The sequence below is a fragment of the Engraulis encrasicolus genome, chromosome 3, assembly GCF_034702125.1.
Source record: "Engraulis encrasicolus isolate BLACKSEA-1 chromosome 3, IST_EnEncr_1.0, whole genome shotgun sequence".
Taxonomy (NCBI): Eukaryota; Metazoa; Chordata; class Actinopteri; order Clupeiformes; family Engraulidae; genus Engraulis; species Engraulis encrasicolus.
The window spans coordinates 33361877-33381876 of NC_085859.1; the positions used below are offsets into that span (position 1 = coordinate 33361877).

Here is a 20000-nt window from a genome sequence, read left to right on the forward strand (position 1 = left end):
TGCACCGGCATTTGGAGTATATGCAGTATACAGTATGTGTATTTAAATATCTATACTGTAAACGGTATACTGTATGTTTGTTCCTGTCCGATTGCACCACAGGATATTACATAATACAAGTATCTGCCCAGGTCTCAATTTTCTGTTTACCACTTCTCACCCCAATAGCTGTTTATCATACTCTTGACAGTACCATTACCTCCTATCAGACAAAACAGCTATTCATTTTATCATGAGCACTACCGCATACTGCAGTGCTAGTGCTAATATAGTTTGACTTTTTTTCTGGACTTTGGCTCGAATGTTTGCGACGCGTGGAGGTGGAATTTCATCTGCCAATCACCCACTGGCCATCGCTGTTAGTGATATGAGCTGGCTACTGCTGACCCCCTCTCTCTTTTCCCCTCCTCTCCTTCCCTTCCCTCTCCTCTCCTCTTCTCTCCTCTGTTCGCCACTCCTCTCCTTCTCTCTTGTTTCTCCCCTCTTCCCCCTGTCCAACTCCCCTCTCAATCTCCTGCGCGGATACTGAACTATTTACGAGATTGAGGGTAATCTCGGACTGCCCTTGGTCAATCTGATTCAGGTGGAGGTAGTGCTGGAGGAGGAGGGTTTGCTAAAGATCAGGTGTAGCATAAGTAAATTAGCTCATGGGTCTAATCCCCGGACTGGGCTGATGCCTTTAATAAAGGCCCATGCTGCTCCTGTATGTGTTGGTGCTGCAGTCCAGGGGCGTAGCAACACACATTCTGGATGCTATGAACAAACAGGTCCAATAGATCCCCCACCCCACCCCATTATATATCTAGATATATTTAATCCCTGCCCCCCCATTATGATGCTCCTGCACCTGACCATATTAGTAGAAGTTAGTATTTTTCCACGACAAAAACTCAGATTGCCCAATTAGCTGAAACTCATAACAAAAAAGAGAGGTTAAAATCAATCTAACTTTGTAGCGATGAGCTATGAATCTATTTTGTGTAATCCACTGGATTTAATCCAAAGGGTTTAATGTAGTAAGCAGCTGGACTTGTTCTTGTAGCTTGAAAGACGTTTCGTTGCTTATCCAAAGAGCTGCGTTCGTCGTCTGGATGATGTTGCAGAAGTTAGTGAACGGACATGTACACATTTACACATGGACATGTACACATTTACACACGCATGAACGCAGTGTTCCACAATGATGATCTAAATCACACATTCCATTGTCAGATCACGAGTCATGTGTCACGTCATCAAGATATCATGTGTCCAGCCTCATGTCAGTAAGATGCTGAAGATAGCTCAGGTTGAAACGTCTGTCATGCTACCCAATGTATCAGAATAAGACTTATATTTTGGAGTGTGGCTATTAAATGTAACAACATAGCTTCACATATCCAAAGACTTACAAGTAGTTCAGCTATCTGAAAGGGTGCACGTCCTCAAAAAATATAGAACATTGATATGATGATGAAATGATAGAATAAAGTTGATTCAAAATGTGTAAAAGAGAAGCTGCTTTGGTTTCTTTGCTTTTGTTGCTGTTGGTCTGGGCATACAGTAAGAGTGGCTGTTGGGTCCAGACAAGGGGGGTTGGGGGGGCATCATTCATCAGTATTGTTTATTTTGCATTGGCTGATGCAAATCTAAGGTGTGGTGGAGCCAGCCTTGGGGGCAGGATGCACAGCTCTCTCACTTGTTCTAACCGTGTTTTGTTGTCGTGGAGGTTACTAACACTTTTCACCTTTTTGCATGGGTGTTTGCATGGAATACCCCAATGCCTTTTGCATGTGGGGCGTTTTTGCATTAAATATCACTCTTGTCGATAAGGAAGCTTTGGATTACCATGTCAGATAGATGACAGAACACCTGCAGGTATTGTAAATAGAGAATAATCATGAAATAATTCTCAAATGATTAGACAAAGTATTTTTCAGATTTTTTTTTCCTGAGACATGCAACAGACATTGAGGTGATTCCTTTGCATACACAAGATTGATTTGGGATTGCCAAAAACTCTGTCATTGTCAACCTATTTATGGTGGCTTGTGACAGTCAAAATGCAAGATTTTTTTGTTTTGTTTTGTCGCCGTCCCCAAATGCAATGCCAACTGATCTTTCATCTGTGCCCCCCCTCTTCTGAAATATGTCAGGAGTCAGGAAAAGCCAGTGGGACAGAGAGGAAGCTGGGAAATTCAGGCCTTGCTTTCGGTGGTGGTTCCTCATCTCTCATTCAGGAGGTTAGTACACATCCCCCCATGCAATCCCCATATTGCTCTCTCTCTCTCTCTCTCTCTCTCTCTCTCTCTCTCTCTGTCTCTCTCTCTCTCTCTCTCTCCCTCCCTCTCTCTTTCCGTCTTTCTTTTTTTCTCCCTCTCTCTGTCTCTCTGTCTCTCTGTCTCTCTCGCTCGCTTTCTCTCTCTCTCTCTCTCTCTCTCTCTCTCTCTCTCTCTCTCTCTCCCTCCCTCTTTCTTTTTTTCTCCCTCTCTCTGTCTCTCTGTCTCTCTGTCTCTCTGTCTCTCTCTCTCTCTCTCTCTCTCTCTCTCTCTCTCTCTCTCTCTCTCTCTCTCTCTCTCTGTCCCTGTCACTCTCGCTCAAGTCTCTATCACTCCCAAGTCATTGATCTCCTCACCCCACCCCACCCCACCACCTTCCCCAAAACCAACCCCACCACCCAACACTTACAATCAGATGCCACACACAGGCCCACGCCCCAAGGCAGTGACAGGCTACTGGGGGGCTAACAATAGCCACCGGGCCATATGTCTCATCTGACACTCCCAGCCTGCCTGCCCCTGCCTTCCGGAACGCCACAAGACAATAACTTTTTTGGGGCAGAGAGGTGTGATAGTGGGATAGAGCAGCTGGTAGTAAGGTAGCTCTCTGCTCTCTCTCTCTCTCTCTCTCTCTCTCTCTCTCTCTCTCTCTCTCTCTCTCTCTCTCTCTCTCTCTCTCTCTCTCTCTCTCTCTCTCTCTCTCTCATGCACTCACTTTTTTACAGTCTGGTGGTCCTATTCATACTTAATATTCCTAATACTAACACTCGCATTCAAAGTTACGTATTTTGCCCATTCTTTGTTGTTACTTCACTGATACTACCATTCTGTGCCGTTAACAGAGAGTGGCCTGGATATTTCTTAGAAAGCCCCTGCTCTCCCTGTCGGATACGAGATTTTGTTTTCCTTTTTCTGCCAGTAGCAACAGTTGTAAATCTGCCAGGGCTGCAAATAGCCAGAGACGAATTTCTCATGCGTGGATGATGAATTTTTCAACTCATGTCCTGATATGCTTTATGACCTGTATTTGGGAGATTATTGCACGTGTTTGTGTGTGTGTGTGTGTGTGTGTGTGTGTGTGTGTGTGTGTGTGTGTGTGTGTGTGTGTGTGTGTGTGTGTGTGTGTGTGTGTGTGTGTGTGTGTGTGTGTGTGTGTGAGAGAGAGAGAGAGAGAGTGTGTGTGTGTGTCTGTGTGTGTGTGTGTGTGTGTGTGTGAGTGTGAGAGAGAGAGAGAGAGAGAGAGAGAGAGAGAGAGAGAGAGAGAGAGCGAGAGAGAGAGAGACAGAGAGAGAGAGAGAGAGAGAGAGAGAGAGAGAGAGAGAGAGAGAGTCTAGCTAGTGTTGTGTTCTGGTTACAAGTTTAGCTGTAGTGTGTAGGTGTAGGTTAAAGCGGAGTAAAGAGAGCACCATTTGTCTCCAGGTCAAGCCTCCCTCTCCCAGCAGCAGAGAGGTGAGAGAGACCACATTGGATTTAATGGGGACCAATGAATCCCCGGGTCAATTAGAGCCAGAATTCCACATGCATGTGAAAAAGCATTCCCCACCTCTGCAGCTGAGGGCCTCGTCGCGTCTCCTGTTTGCCTGTTTGTTTGTTTGTTTATTTTATCTATTTATTCCTGTCCATTTGTTTTTTTTTATTAAGCTTTTTTTTACCTGAACAGTTTGTTCGTCCCGTGCTCCCTCCATTTGCTGAGCATCTCTTTTTCCCCTCTTTTTTGTTCTTCTGCTTCTTGTTTAACAAGGGAAACAGCTCTTTTTTTCTTTGCTTAATTGGCAATTGTTTAAGGCTGGGATTGCAATAAAGTCGCAGCAATGTGCTAAAAGATTTGCAGCTCGGTAAACGACAGCAGAGAGAGAGAGAGAGAAAGAGAGAGAGAGAGAGAGAGAGAGAGAGAGAGAGAGAGAGAGAGAGAGAACAAGAGAACGAAAGAACGAGAGAAATAGGAGACCTTGGCACAAGAGAAAAGCAGGGCCACAATTAATAGGAAAAGCAGTGTGTGTGGGTCTCATATCGGGGGCCCGAGGTGTTGTTTATCCTGCACATTTCCCCTGCACCCTGCTGTTCCCGGGCAGCTGTAAAGATGATTTATCTGGCCTGATGGGAAATATGAAGCATTTGAAACCAAAACAAAGTGAGGGGGTTAGTGGTCCCTCGCAGCCCCGAAACAAAATGAAAGGCATTGATACCTACCTTCCCCTCCCAAACATGACTAAGAGATCCGCCTCGGAGACATGAAGTGCGTTATTTGTTCTCGACAAGTATATAGAGCAAGCGTTCTCTTGTGCTTGGAGTGTTAGATACCTTTCCAACTTACTGTAAGTTGTTGTTTGGTTGCAGCATGTAACACGTTGATGAGGAAAAAGCTGCACAATGTTGTGCCTTTATTTAAAAAGTAGTATGCAGCCTATTCAATAATTCAAAAATATTTTGACGATAATTCTTATGAAAGTTTCTGAATGTTAAGCAGCACATTCTCTAGCAAGCACATGAACTTGGTAGAATAGATTCGAATTTTCAAAATAGCAGAAGACAAGAAAAAACTTGTTTGTGATTGTGACAGTACTATTCCTCGCGAGAAAAAAATGTGTTTACACATTGTATGTTATTTCAGGACTGCAATTGAACTGCCACTAGCTATGATTTTTATGCTTTTTAAAAACTGTCAAAAATCTACAGTATTTTACCTCGTTTTTACCCTTATATGACATTGAATACACACAATATATTGCTTTAAAGTCTGTCGATCAACAAGAAGGTAGCGAAGCTAGCACAGTCTCAATATTGTGTTGAGATGAGATGGCAGGTTCTGTAGGTTTGAGATTGACCAAGTAATTACTGTGTGGAGCAGTGTGAGGTGCTCAGTATGTGCCAAGTTAAATAAAAACACTCATTTCCCCCCCTCCGACTGACACCACAGCTGCAAATAAAACTCAAAGTGAAGTTAGATCCCTTTGGACACTCAAAGCCCTTTGGTGGATTCGAGTGGAGACATTCTCGGCACCAAATTCAGTTAGTTGCATGGGCCAAATAATAACAAAACTTTCACTTTGCTTCAAGACACAATTGGCTTAATACTTCATTAAGACATATCCGTGGTCATCTTAAGAGTAATGAAGAGAGTTCTGCCGGGCTCCCTGGTGCCTCAAAGAGACCTTGGGAGGCAATCAGTAAGTTAAGATTGAAGTGTAGCTTAAATCAATATCGAGTAGATCTTTTTTTTTCAAACCTCCGGTATGTCCTCTTTACTTTTCTCTGGAAAAAGAAAAGTAGACATGCTTGTCCTTTTTTCGTTGGTTTTCTTTGTTGGTTTCATTGCAAAGGTAGACTGCTCAAACAAGGGAGGTTATAACTTTGAGGTCTCTCAACATCTCGTGTGAAGATTGCGCTGTGACTTGCCCAAATATCCTGTCCGTCGGTGCTGCAGTGTGAAGTGGATGCATTAAGGAAAGACATCACCACCAATCCTCAAGATCTACTTGGGCAACGACAGAAAGTAGAGAACAGTACTACAGACTAATAGGTGGGGTTAGATTTAGAAAGTAAATAGATATATACAACGACCGGTTATGAGCCACTTTCGCTACGCAGATGTGCGAGATTCCTGCCTCGGACACAGATGAATGTTTCCCAGGGAAACATGCCCTATCTTGATTTACCACCCCACCAAAAAAGGAGGAGACAGCAAGCGCTATCAGCTGAAAGCATTATCCTATTTTCTCTGAATAAGGGGGCTAATGATGTTAAATAGAAATTTGACAAGGTAATGGATTTGTTTTTTTCCTACCAGTGTCATTCTATTCCCGCCACTGCTGCCTGACAAATGTCCGTGTGTATAAAAGAACTTACGAGTGGGGGGGAAAGGATTATTCAAGGCTGCCCACACGGGAATGAAAAATCAATATTGACCCCTCCGTTGCCCCAACCCCCTCCCCAAAAAGCCAATAGAGGCCCATATATTTCAGTAGCAAATCAGCATTCCTTAAAGTGAGAGTGTAGGAGAGAGAGAGAGAGAGAGAGAGAGAGAGAGAGAGAGAGAGAGAGAGAGAGAGAGAGAGAGAGAGAGAAGGAGAGAGAAGGGGGGGGTGCTCTGTACATTTCCTTCTGGCGTCAGGCAGGCTACTCACCCAGAGGGTCCTGAGCCGAAAATCTGGTCAACAGCGCTCTTCGGGGGGTGATCTTGACCCAATAAAAATTTATAACAGATAGCGAAACGGAAACGAGAGCAGCCTGTGAGGCCTGCCGTGAATTAAGTGCCATGGATTATTTGCGCTTTAACCCAACACATATATTTTTACACTGAGGACCGGTGGGTTGATGAGTTATGCCCGTCAATTACCAGATTGAGGTCGTGCAATAAATATCGTAAACAAAGTGTACTGTAACATCATGGATTCTATGATATTTTAGTAACGATTTGAAGAAAAAAGAGAAATCAATTACTTAAAGCAGAAGTAAAAGCATTGCAGTCTTAGTTTGCTATGGAATGCAATCGACTCCATTCAGAACTCTTTGCCTATTAGCATTCCGTGTGTTCTTTCTAAACAGTTATTTTTAAACCGCCTTGTACTGTCGTACACGGTTCTTATTGCTTCCTTGAACCACCACTAGCCACGTTTCCACCGTGGACCACCAAGACTTATTTGCCAAAGCCAAAGAAACGTAGAGGGGAGGAAAAGGAGCCACTGTGGCTTTAAGGAATGTGTGTCAGATGCAACGTGATCCTCTTTAATCAGCATTCGCTCGTGTGAAATTTAACATGGGCCTGCTGACACTTTGTTTCTGGTTAGCATAAGCAGAATCTGCCGACCCCTGACCTACATTGCGAGCGCGCGCTATAAAACACTACTTAGCCGCTGCTGGTCTCCTTACTTGGTCAGAGATCACTAAGGGGGATCAAGGCATTTAAAGGAGAAGAAGAAAAAATACACACACACACACACACACACACATACACACACAAAGCCACACACACACACACACACACACACACACACACACACACATACACACACACACACCCACACACACACACACACACACACACACACACACACACACACACACACACACACACACACACACACACACACACACACACACACACACACACACACACAGATTAGAGCAGAGATGAACCCGATTGCTTAGCTGAGCAGAGTGGTCAATGCCGGTCAATGCCTGTGTTATATGGATCAAATGGGACTTGTGCAAGGAGAGTTAAGAAGACATTGGGTTAAGGCAGTATTAGAATTGCGTGTAGGTTCTTGGCCAGTGTGTTCGTTTTATGAACAGAGTTTGTTATACTGTAGTATGTGAGATGTGTGTGCGTGTGTGTGTGTGTGTGTGTGTGTGTGTGTGTGTGTGTGTGTGTGTGTGTGTGTGTGTGTGTGTGTGTGTGTGTGTGTGTGTGTGTGTGTGTGTGTGTGTGTGTGCACACGCGTACGTCTTGTGAGCCATGTAGAGCACATGTGTGTTACAGTGGATTAGGACTTTGTCGAGTTTCCATACGCCAATCTGTCATTTTGTTGTCTAGTAATCCCGCATCACTCTGTCATTCTTTCTAATTCCCTTGTTCGCTCTCTTCTCTTCTCCTCGACTCCTCCACCACTCCGCGGAGGAGAAGAGGATGAGTAGACTGCTCACTACTACGATGCCCTCATGAGTCTCATGTTCTCTCTCTCTCTCTCACTCTCTCTCTCTCTCTCTCTCTCTCTCTCTCTCTCTCTCTCTCGTCAATAATTCAGTGCAACCCCTCATAGTTGCTTATTTAAGGGTTTCCTCTGTCAGACAGAGTCTGTCCGTTGCTGAACATGAGCGCTCCCCCAGTAGACAGCTTTTCCCACAATATAAAAATGTGAAATGAAGTGAATTGAATAAGAGACTTGAGTGATTCCACTAACCGTCAGGAAGATGTACATAGAACCGATGCTCCGAGAGATTGAATAAAAAAACCACATCCTTGGTTTTTGCTGCACTTGTGTGTGCTTCTCGTTTGTAAGTCGCTTTGGTTATAAAGCGTCTACCAAATGCAATATAAAGTAATGTAATGTCATGCTCCGCACTTGCACAAAATAGTACCATAAAAAATGGACCAACTGTGTCAGGCAGGCCATCATATGGCATCGAAACAACGCATGAGCTCATTGTTTTTTGTGATTTTTGTTGTTGTTTCGTTTACATTTCTTAACGTTTGTATTGTGCACTGCAGGACATAGGAAACGGACTACCTCCTTGGCTATGTCAAGTGGCAGGCCCCCCGATAGGGGGGAACAAACGGGTATGCTGCCCCGGGCCCAGAATCGGGTCCCCATTACATTGTATTTATTGGGTTGGGGGCCCTTTCAAATGACTTTGTCCTGGGCCTAGCAAAAGCTGTCAACGGCCCTGTCAAGTGGTAACGAGGGAGGACCCTCTTGTCCGCCATTGTCACCCGCCCCTAAGCCTTCCGTGTCAGCAGTCACTGTCACACAGGCAGCTACGCCTTTGCAATCTATTATATGAATGTGACACACATACAGTAACATATGCACATCATGTACAGTACAGCGTCCTCCCATGAAGGACGTACTGTATGTCCGTTTACGATTTAATGACAGTATCTGAGTTATGAAAAAGTAACTGAATTAGCTTGTTCCTGATGTTTTTTTTCTCCATTTCTCAGGGTATTAAAAGACTTTGCCCTATCTACGCATTGGGTCAGAAAGGCTGAAAAAGAGTGAAGTGACAGAGCGGGTATCTTGGCCTACATAAAACATAATGATATCCAAGTGGAAATAAAACAGTGAAGAGTCTCTCTGCTTTTTTCCTACTGTATTGCTCAACTGACGATAGCTGAAACTAACCGAACGGAATAGCTAAATAACTGAACCATTCCTTTTATTGTAGGGCAAATGTTCTACCCTACCCCGTAATGTCACAATTGAAAGTGTTTTAAATGAATCAACATTTCATGAAACACTAAATTGTATTCTGAGATACTAATGGTTAAGCTTATCTGCAAAATTAACAGGAGGGAGGGAGGGAGGGAGGATGAGCGTATGCTCCACACCACTCCACTCCACTTATTGTCCATGGAGAGAGAGGGGGGGGTGTGGGGGCCCGGGGGGCTCAGAGCCAATTGCAAACGATCTGTGTTTTTCATGGTTAACGTCAAATAAGATTTGAATTTGTCTCCGTTAAGTGGCATCATGTGATACTCCTATGCCTTTACTTAATATGGGCGCGAACTTTCAACAGGACTTAACCGTTTTAGATTTTGTTTTGATCCAACCCCCCACCCAGCATTGACGCGCATACACACAAAACACACACACAGAGATAAATACGCAGATGAGGGAACACACGCACACACGCGCACACACGCACACGCACACACACACACACACACACACACACACACACACACACACACACACACACACACACACACACACACACACACACACACACACACACACACACACACACACACACACACACACACACACACACATTCTTCACACTTATCCAATTGCCTTATCATATGTTTTATTTATTTGCTTATCGCATGCACACACAGGATAAGGTATTTGTTGTCGAAGATGTAGTAATTTGTCTTGATGTCTTCCCCATCTGCCCTAGCACAATGGAGCTTTGACCCGTCTTGCCGTGCACAGGAAATGCCAACCCCCTCTGATGATGTGGCAGTTTGAGTCATAAATTTAATAGCCCGCCTCTTCGCCCCCTTCCCTTCCCTTCCCTTCACATCACGTCCCTTCCCTTCCCCCTCCTCTGGTTCCAGCATTGCCTCCCAGGCCCAAGGCCCAGCCCCCCAACCTCCTGTAGCAATACCATCCCACCCCACCCCACCCCCCAACCCGGATTCCTGACCCTCTTCCTCCAATTATTTATCTCTAACCAACTCCCTCCTTCTTCGCTAGTAACTAGCGTTTGTGAGCGACAGATGAGGAGGAATTCAGTGTTTGCGCTGTTGTTTCAGCAGCTTGTCATTGGTCGAATGGGGGCTGTCTCTCTGACTCTCTGACTCTGTCTCCGTCTCCGTCTCATTCTCTCTCTCTCTCTCTCTCTCTCTCTCTCTCTCTCTCTCTGTCACTCTCTCTCTCTCTATATATATATATATATCTGTTTGTTTGTGCATGTGTGTTCTGTCTCACTCACTCACTTTCTCACTTAAACAGAGAGAGAGAAAGAGAGAGAGAAAGAGGGAGAAAGAGAGAGAGCACCCTTTTCCTGGGGACCTTGTTTTTCTAGGGTGTTGTAACTAACTAGAAGGGCAGAAAGGGGAGTGTAGAGGAGGGGGTGGCGATGGTGAATTCCCCCCACCCCGCCATTGAAGTCTTGCGCCATATGTCATTTGATTTATGGCCTGATTTACGGTCATCTATTACAAAAATTTGATTATTGCAACAAGATTAGATCAGCCCCAGCAGGGTGGAAGAGGGAGAGGGGGGGGGGGGGGGTTGAAAAGAGCCTCTATGTGCATTTGCAAATCGTGACAGCTGGAGCAGAGAAAGCCACACATCTGTGTACTCTTGTCTGCGTTTTTTGCTTCAGTTCAGACTTTGTGTTTTTTTTTTCCCGCTACACATTATTGCTACAAATTAATATTGAGAGTATACAGCATGCAGGGCTCAACGGGTGGTCAAATGCTGGTGCAATTTCAGTTTGGCTGGTAGAAAAGACCAACTTACTAGCCACTTTTTCTCCTATTAGTCAGTGTGTGTTTGGCTAGTAAGATTAACGTCATCTACCGGCCATTTTGGCTGGTGATGAAAAAAGTTAATTTAGAGCCCTGACTGTATGTATGTGTGCACAGCAAGAGAGGTGGAGGGGGCAGGGAAAAGAGAAGAGAGAGAGAGAGAGAGAGAGAGAGAGGGACTGAACTCCTAAGACAGTAGAATTGTTTGTTCAGTGTCAGAATGTTGAATCAAACAAGTCATATTTACAGAGTATTGCTAGCAAACAGATTTATGAGTGAAGCCACAGAGAGTACAATAACTGATATGGGGCGATCCAGGCAAACTTGAAAACTCATAGGAGCAGACAGGAGAGTCATAACACAAGTCATATGACAAAGTAGCCAGTTCCACTTCACCGTATATGCCATCTTAGGAGCGTATAGCAAGCGCGACATGGCCCCATATGTTTGAACTCCCAAACCCTGGAGTCGGAAATGAAACATCAAGCCAACCGAGCGAGTTATGAGCAACAAAGACAAATAGATTCGGGCTAGATAGATAGTCGACTGTAAAAACCCATCCCCCCCCCCACCCAACCTCCTCACTCCTCACTCCTCACATTACCCACCTCCACCCAATCACTCACCTCTTTATCTTATCCCCCACCCCCCCACCCCCTGAATCCATCCCGCTTCAATTGGCTGCGTTAGCCCCCGCTACAGCCAATAATACACTGGGATTTATGTCGTCTGGCCATGGGTAACGATAATGCCTGTGGAGCCAGCCGATGTGCAGGGTTGCCAGATGAGACTGATGGTTTCCAGCCCAAAAGCATGTTAAAAACCCGCCTGGAAGCACTAAATCCCGCTCAATTCTATTGATTACTATGGCCAAAAATTAGCAGAAAAACCTGCCCAAGTGCCATTTTTATCTGCAGACGGCCATTCTAAGCAGCCCAATTGGGCGGGAAACCGCCCAATCTGGCAACACTGCCGCTGTGGTGCGGTGTGGGCCTGGGAGCCGAGTGATCAGTGGCCAGTGTGGAGACATACAAGAGAGAGACTCACAAGAGCAAGCGGCTGGCTGTATTTGCTGCACAGGGTGAATTCAACACTTGTAACTGTAGAGAGAGTTCCCTGGGATCCAATACACTCTAAAAGATGTTAAATCGACTCCCCAAGTGTTGAATTAACACAGCATTTTTTTTTACTGTGTGGCTGGCGGGCCTATAAAAGGGGAAATGCTATCGCGGGTATGGGAACCATTTCGAGCCTGCCTGTCAGGCCCCATAAAAGGCCGGCTGGTCAGTCGGCCGTCCGAGCGTCTCTCTCTCTCTCTCTCTCTCTCTCTCTCTCTCTCTCTCTCTCTCTCTCTCTCTCTCTCTCTCTGTTGATACGGCAAAGCCCCTGCTCAGCTGGGGAAGACTAATGAGCCTTCCCTTCCTCTACTTTTTTTTGCTCGTTTCTGCTCTTTTCTTCTCTTTGCTTCTTATAGGGTTCTACTATGCTCAGGTCCTGTGTTGTAAGGTGAGAGACAGGGAGCGTTAGAGAGAGAGAGAGAGCGCGCGAGAGATGCTTTTCATTATGTTCTATGTAATAACAACTTTGGTCATACGAATGCCTGTGTTTATGGCACAAAGCCAGTAAGCACGGAGGGAGAGAGAGTGTGAGAGAGAAAGAGAGATGAGGGACCTCCAGAGAGAGAGAGCGAGAGAGAGAGAGAGAGAGAGAGAGAGAGAGAGAGGGAGAGATAAGGGACCTCCAGAGACTCCAGAGAGAGAGGAGGGGGAAAAGAAACAAATTCAGTCATGTTCTCGCTGTTTACCTCCTCCTCTGCCCCTACCTCATCCAGCCCTCCTCCTCCACCTCCACTTCTCCCATCTCTTCCCTACCTCCTGACCTCCTCTCTTCTTCCTTCCTTCTCCTCTCTTCCTCTCACTTCAGCAGCTGTTCATCTTGGGCAACGCCTTGAACCTTCCTATTTATCAGTTTACCAAGTGTGTGTGCGTGTATGCGTGTGCATGTGTGTGCGTGTGTGCATGTGTGTGTGTATACTGTATGTGTGTGTGCGTGTGTGCATGTATGTATGTATACTGTATGTGTGACAAACAGAGAGAGACAGTTTCAACAGGTTGATGTAGTGTGTTTGTGTGTGCTAAGGGTTTCCCCCAGCACTTGCTGTAATTGTTAAGGCGCCCAACTGGCCTCCTATCCTGACTAGTTCCCATGGACAGAGAAAGGTTTTATGTTATTAATGTCATTTCTGTAGTCACTTCACTTTAGGAGTTTCAATTTCATCTTTCATATGAAACTGCACAAGATAGTCTGTTAAAGAATGACCTGTGAAACCTATACCACCTTGACTAACAAGATGGGAAACACTGTGTGTGTGTGTGTGTGTGTGTGTGTGTGTGTGTGTGTGTGTGTGTGTGTGTGTGTGTGTGTGTGTGTGTGTGTGTGTGTGTGTGTGTGTGTGTGTGTGTGTGTGTGTGTGTGTGTGTGTGTGTGTGTGTGTGTGTGTGTGTGTGTGTGTGTGTGCACGTGCTGCCGTGCGTGTGCACGTGCTGGCGTGCGTTCGTGCATGCGTGCGTGTTTATCCGTCGGCGTGTGTGTATCCGTCAGTGTGTGTGTTTATCAGTGTGTGTTGTATGTGTGTGTGTATCAGTGTGTGTACTGTATGTCTTCTGACTGTTAGTTACCTTACCACTACTGTTTGTGTGTGGTGGTCGTGAGTTGTAGCGAGCCCCAGGTGTGTGTGTGTGTGTGCGTGTGTGTGTGTGTGTGTGTGTGTGTGTGTGTGTGTGTGTGTGTGTGTGTGTGTGTGTGTGTGTGTGTGTGTGGGTGGGTGTTACGTTAGCCCCGTGTGGTGTCGGGCCAGCGCTGCTCTGTGCTTTGCGCTCTGTGCTCGCGTTACGGCCCCAATTGCATTATTTATACGCCGCGGGGTGCCGTGCCGTACCGGCTTTTTTCCAAGTGACCCACATCGCCACCGTGCTATTTATCCAGCCTGCTAGCCGTTAAGTACAGGATGAGGTGTGTGTGTGGGTTGGGGGGGGGTGGTAGTGTGGTAGCTCTGGAGGATGTGTGTGTTTGTGTGTGTGTGTGTGCGTGTGTGTGCGTGTGCGCGTGCGTGTGTGTGCGTGTGTCTGTGTGTGTGTGCACTTGTGTGTGCGTGCACTTGTGTGTTGTACAGAGCCCCAGCAGGTATGTGTGTAAGTGTGTCTTGTGTGTGTGTAACATAAGTGTAAGTCTGCACATGTGTTTGTGTCTTGTCGAGTAGGATGTATTAAGCAGGGAAACCCCTCTCACTCTGTTCTGGTGTGGGTGTGTGTGTGTGTGTGTGTGTGTGTGTGTGTGTGTGTGTGTGTGTGTGTGTGTGTGTGTGTGTGTGTGTGTGTGTTGGTGTATGTGTGTGTGTGTGTGTGTGTGTGTGTGTGTGTGTGTGTGTGTGTGTGTGTGTGTGTGTGTGTGTGTGTCTCTGTGCACAACCTACATGTCTGTGTTTATGCATGTGTGTAAACGTAGTAGTGTAGTGCGTGTGTGTGTGTGCGTGCGTGCATACATGCATGCGTGTGTGTGTAAGCGTGGCCCCTGCGGGCTCTAGAGTCCGGGGCCCCGGCCTGATGAAGTGCTTTGCCCAGGAGCAACAGCAAGGGAAGGGGCTGCAGTGCGGCGGCGGCAGCAGCAGCAGTGGCAGCGGCAGTCCAGGGGCCCCCTCCAGGAAGCTCACCCCATGACTAATGGCAAATCCAGAACCCTGGCCTTCCTCCTGTGGCCCGGCACCATAAATTAACATATCAGCATAACCCCCAACCATCACCACCATACCACCACACCACCAGCACCAGCACCACACCGACCCCTTACAACTCTTGCTGCTTGCTGATTTTGGTTGTTAATGGTGGAAGTGGATATGGACATAGGAAAAGGTGGGGGTTGACAAGAGCTTGGCAACTGGAAGGAAAGTAGTGAGAGTTACGTAGCAGTTGGCTGGAGGAGTCCACATGCGCTCCTCCTAAGTGTCCTAAAACTTCACACCTCTCTCCCTTGCTAGCTTGCTTGCTTGCTCTCTCTCTCTCAATCTCTCTCTCTCTCTCCTTCTCTCTCTCTGCATCTCTCTCTCTCTCCTTCTCTCTCTCTGCATCTCTCTCTTTTTCTCAAGCTCTTGCTCTGCCTTTCTCCCTCTTTTCTTTGCTTGCACGCTTCCTCTCTCTTCCTCTCACTCACTTCCTCCCTCTCTCTCTCTCTCTCTCTCTCTCTCTCTCTCTCTCTCTCTCTCTCTCTCTCCCTCGCTCCTCTCTCTCTCTCGCTTCCTGGGTCTGGAGCCAGCAATGCTGGTATGTTAATGTCACATCACCATGCGGTGGGGAGTGCTGACTGCTTTCCACTTGTTGCTGCCAAAATACTTTCTTGCCACCTTTTAAATAACAAACGACGAAAGCCACAGCCACAGACCACAGGCATCTCTGCCACCCACCCATGCGGCCAACCCCCCCCCCCTCTCTCTCACTCTCTCTCTCTCTCTCTCTCTCTCTCTCTCTCTCACTCTCTCTCTCTCTCTCTCTCTCTCTCTCTCTCTCTCTCTCTCACTCACTCACTCACTCACACACACACACACACACACACAGACACACACACACACAGACACACACGCACACGCAAGCACACACACACACACACACACACACACACACACACACACACACACACACACACATGCTGTCTTCATGTCCCTAGTCACACGTATTGTCAGAATGCCTCACGCAGCATATAAAATACACTAACATGTTTGCATTTTTCATGCACTGTTAATAGCGGTGGGAAAAAATACCAACCAACTGCCGCTAATTGCTGCCAATGCTAACGACACTGCTCCAGCTAATTCGGCCACTGTTGAGTCAGCCACTTTATTACGGTATTGCACACATTTCTACAATAATTTTCTACAGCTTTTGTTTGCAGAAATAATGTTGTTACAGTTGCACAGTACTACTCTCACAAGTAGAGTTGCCAACTCCCTGGGGGCACCTCATTTGCGTGGGGGTTCAGGGGGTCCTCCCCTAAAAATGTTGTATTTCTTAATTGCAGTTTCCTGCATTATAACCAAATTGTGTTAAGTTTCAGTTCAATACGGAACCATACTTTCAATTTTAAATGCGCGACGATTCCATATTTCAAGGGACGGTTGGCAGCCCTAGTCACAAGATATTTGGCTGTATTCGGCTAGAATTATCAGTGCTATTTTTTTCTATCCCAGGTAATTTGTAGTGGACGTATACTCTACATACACAATGTTCATGCCACAGCATTTATGAGAAATACCTCTCTAAAACCTAGGCTGTTTGTACAACAGTATTAGGCATATCGCTACTGATAAGTCCAGTGCTTTTGTTTATTTTTCAAATTTGCCTACACTGGCCAGGCATTGTGCACATGTGGTGGGGGTCTGTGGCTTCTGCAGAGGTGTTAAAAGTAAAAGTAAATTCACGGTGTAAGTACAACACTATAGCACATGATATTACATAGCTACTACAGCAATTAGTCCCTTGTACCTAATGATGTAGATACACTATGTTGTTACTGAAAAACCCACCACAGATAGCACGGAGTTAGTAACTGTTAACAAAAAAGAAATAAATTGCAGGAGTGCTTTGGTGCACCGATCATTTGTGTGCATCACTTTGTCTTAATAGTTTGGAATTCATTTTGATCCTTCATCTGATTTAAACATTTGGAGGTCACGTGATATATATATTTGAATTTATGGAACAGGTAGCCCACAGGTAGAGGTCTTCCCTCTCTTTTTTGGCTTTTCTATTTATTCTTACGTTTGTTTTTGGTTTCGGTGTTTGAATCCCCCATCTTGTTCCTCCTCGGTCACAGCTCAGTGAGATTAGTGTTGTTATCTGTGTCAGAAGCCCCCCTTAGTGGGTGTCGTGTTTGCACAGCTTTTTTCCCCTGCCCTCCCTCCCTTCAACGGGTGTGTGTGTGTGTGTGTGTGTGTGTGTGTGTGTGTGTGTGTGTGTGTGTGTGTGTGTGTGTGTGTGTGTGTGTGTGTGTGTGTGTGTGTGTGTGTGTGTGTGTGTGTGTGTGTGTGTGTGTGTGTGTGTGAAACCTGTGTGAAGCATAAGTAGCTGCAGCAGTAGGCAGTAGTCCATCACAATGACAAGGATAAAAGGCAGAAAGAAAGAGAGAAAGAAAGACAGAAAGAAAGAAAGAAAGAAAGAAAGAAAGAAAGAAAGAAAGAAAGAAAGAAAGAAAGAAAGAAAGAAAGAAAGAAGGAAAGAAAGAAAGAAAAGAGAGGAGGTGAAGAACAAGAGGTAGGAAAGAGACGGAAAGCCCATGTGCAGAACAGATAGTAGTAGAAAGAAAGAGAGAAAGAAAGAAAGAAAAAAAGAAAGAAAGAAAGAGAGAGAGGAGGTAAAGACCAAAAGAGAGGGAAGAGAGTGAAAGTCCACGTGCAGCACAGATAGTGCCAGAAAGAAAGAGAACGAGAGAAAGAAAGAAAGAGAGAGAGTGAGGAGGTAAAGAGCAAGAGAGTTGGAGAAAGAGAGAGGGAGGAGAGAGCCCACGTGCATGCAGCACAGACAGTAGCAGAAAGAAAGAAAGGAAGAGAAAGAGAACAAGAGAGGAGGTAGAGAACAAGAGAGGGATTAAGAGAGGAGGGTGTGTGTGGGGGGGGGGACGCAAACCCATGTGCAGCATAGGCAATAGCAACAGCCACCAGCAGCAACATCAGCCGAGCCAAAGGAGGAAAGACAAAGTGGAAAAAAGAAAAGCACGGCAAAAGAAAAAAAGAAAAGAAAAGAGAGAGAGGGAGCTTTTTCATCACAGCGAGGAGTGCTGTACGCTTGCCAGCGGGTGCGTCACAGCACACTTTGTTTGACCCTCCTAGTAATGTTTGCTCACACTTGTGGCCCGCTGACTTATCTGGCAACGCGCTGGCTGGCGCGGGCCCAGCAGGCTCTCCAGCGAACGAGTGACTGAGAGAGAGAGAGAGAGAGGGAGGGAGAGAGAGATAGAGAGGGAGCGAGTGAATGAACAAGTAGTAGAAGTCGAGAAAGAGAGGGAAGGAGAGGGAGAGGGAGAGGGAGAGCAAGAGCGAAGGAGTGAGTGAAGGAAGGAACGAGTGAAGAGAGTGAATGGACGAGCGGTGGAAGCTGAGAGAGAGAGAGAGAGAGAGAGAGAGGGAGAGAGAGAGAGAGAGAGAGAGAGAGAGAGAGAGAGAGAGAAAGAGAGAAAGAGAGAGTGGAGGAGTATGGGGCAATTCGCCACAGATGGGGACAGGAGGGAAACACATGGTAATGGGGGGTGGGGGCGTTACATGTTACGCTATGGGGCATCGTAGAGAGAGATATGAGAGGAGAGTCGAAGAGAGGAAGAGGAGAGGAGAGGAAAAGGACGGATGAGGAGTGAGGAGGGGAGAGAGGAGAGGAGATTCGGGAAGAGGAGTGGAACAGAACTTGTAGGAGAGGAGTGGAAAAGAGAGTGGCAAAAAGAGATTTCTAGGGAGGAAGAGAGGAGGGTTGTGGAGAAAGGAAGGAGAGGTGAGATGGGAGGAGGAAAGGAAAGATGGGAGAGGAGATGAGAAGTGGAAGAGAGGAGAGGTGGATCAGCGTTTCGTCCCGCTGTCTGCGTGTTCGTCGGCTCGCGTGGCTCGGCAGCAACAGCTGATGGGATGCAGGCAGCCGGCTGGCTTTGTGCCTTCGTTTTTTTCCCTCCTTCGTTTTCCGTACTTCTTAACTCGCGCAGCTCTCTCTCTCTCGCTCTCGCTCTCTCTCTCTCTCTCTCTCTCTCTCTCTCGCTCTCTCTCTCTCGCTCTCTCATGCTCTTCTGGTGATTTTTCCCTTTCGTTTTTTTCCCTCTGTTTCTTTTTGTCCCATTTTCTCTTTCTTTTTTCTTTCTCTTCCTTCACCTTTCTCCTCCATCGTGTCTTACTCTTGTTATTTCCTCTCTTTTGCTCAACTGTTCCTTTACCCCTCCTCATTCTCTCTCTCTCTCTCTCTCTCTCTCTCTCTCTCTCTCTCTCTCTCTCTCTCTCTCTCTCTCTCTCTCTCTCTCTCTCTCTCTCTCTCTCTCTCTCTCTCCCCCCTCTCTCTCTCCTCTGTCTCTCTCTCTCTCTCTCTCTCTCTCTCTCTCTCTCTCTCTCTCCCCTTCGTCTCTCTCTCTCCCCATCCATCCCCCCGTCCTCTCTCTCTCTCTCTCTCTCTCTCCCATCCCCTCTCCCCCATCCCTCTCCCCCTCCTCTCTCTCTCTCTCCCGTGGTCCTGTGAGTCAGGGCTGGTTAGCGAGAGAGGAGTGTCCGGCTGACACAGTGGATGGGATGGCCAGGTCAGAGGGGTTAAATTGGACAAATCTGCCCATTGACTTCCTGTCTTTTTGCGCCCTCCCCTAATGTCATTATTGTAGGGGGGGCTGTGTTGGGGTTGTGTCGTGTCGTGGACGGAGGATGGATGGTGGTTGAGGTGGTGGGGGTGGAGGATGGAGGGGTGTTTTGAGTGTCAGGGGCCAGCGGACGTGTCGCATGTGTGTGTGGGGGGATGATGACTCCCGTCTATACCCCCCGACACACTCACACACACACTCACACACTCGCGTGCACACACACACACACACACACACACACACACACACACACACACACACACACACACACACACACACACACACACACACACACACACACACACACACACACACACACACACACACACATCTACCTAGTATCCCTAACTCCCCCTCCAACCCCCAACTCAACCTGCGTTCACCCTGAACTGGCCGTTCTCTCTCTCTCTCTCTCTCTCTCTCTCTCTCTCTCTCTCTCTCTCTCTCTCTCTCTCTCTCTCTCTCTCTCTCTCTCTCTCTCTCCCTCTCTTTCTGTCTCGCAGGGGTGGAGGGGGGGCAGTTGTGACGCGTGTGTGTGTTGTGTGTGGTGAGAACGGTGCGGGGATAACTCCAAGCAACTCCCCCACACACACATCCAACTACCATCCCTAACCCCCCTCCATCCTCCCTTGCTCAACTGTCTCTTTATTTCTCTCTCTCTCTCTCTCTCTGTCTCTCTC

General features: G+C 46.7%; 1 protein-coding gene across 4 annotated transcripts in view; it reads left to right on the plus strand.

Moving 5' to 3' along the window:
* arid3c (AT rich interactive domain 3C (BRIGHT-like)) overlaps nucleotides 1-20000 on the plus strand; it is a 100014-nt gene that overhangs the window by 11512 nt on the left and 68502 nt on the right. For 3 of the 4 annotated variants that reach the window (XM_063195243.1, XM_063195244.1, XM_063195246.1), the window contains exon 3: nucleotides 2136-2222. The exons of the other annotated variant lie outside the window; for it this stretch is intronic. In XM_063195243.1, coding sequence (XP_063051313.1) covers nucleotides 2136-2222 — 87 coding nt within the window. The remainder of the gene's footprint in view (nucleotides 1-2135; nucleotides 2223-20000) is intronic. 4 annotated transcript variants of the gene reach the window in all.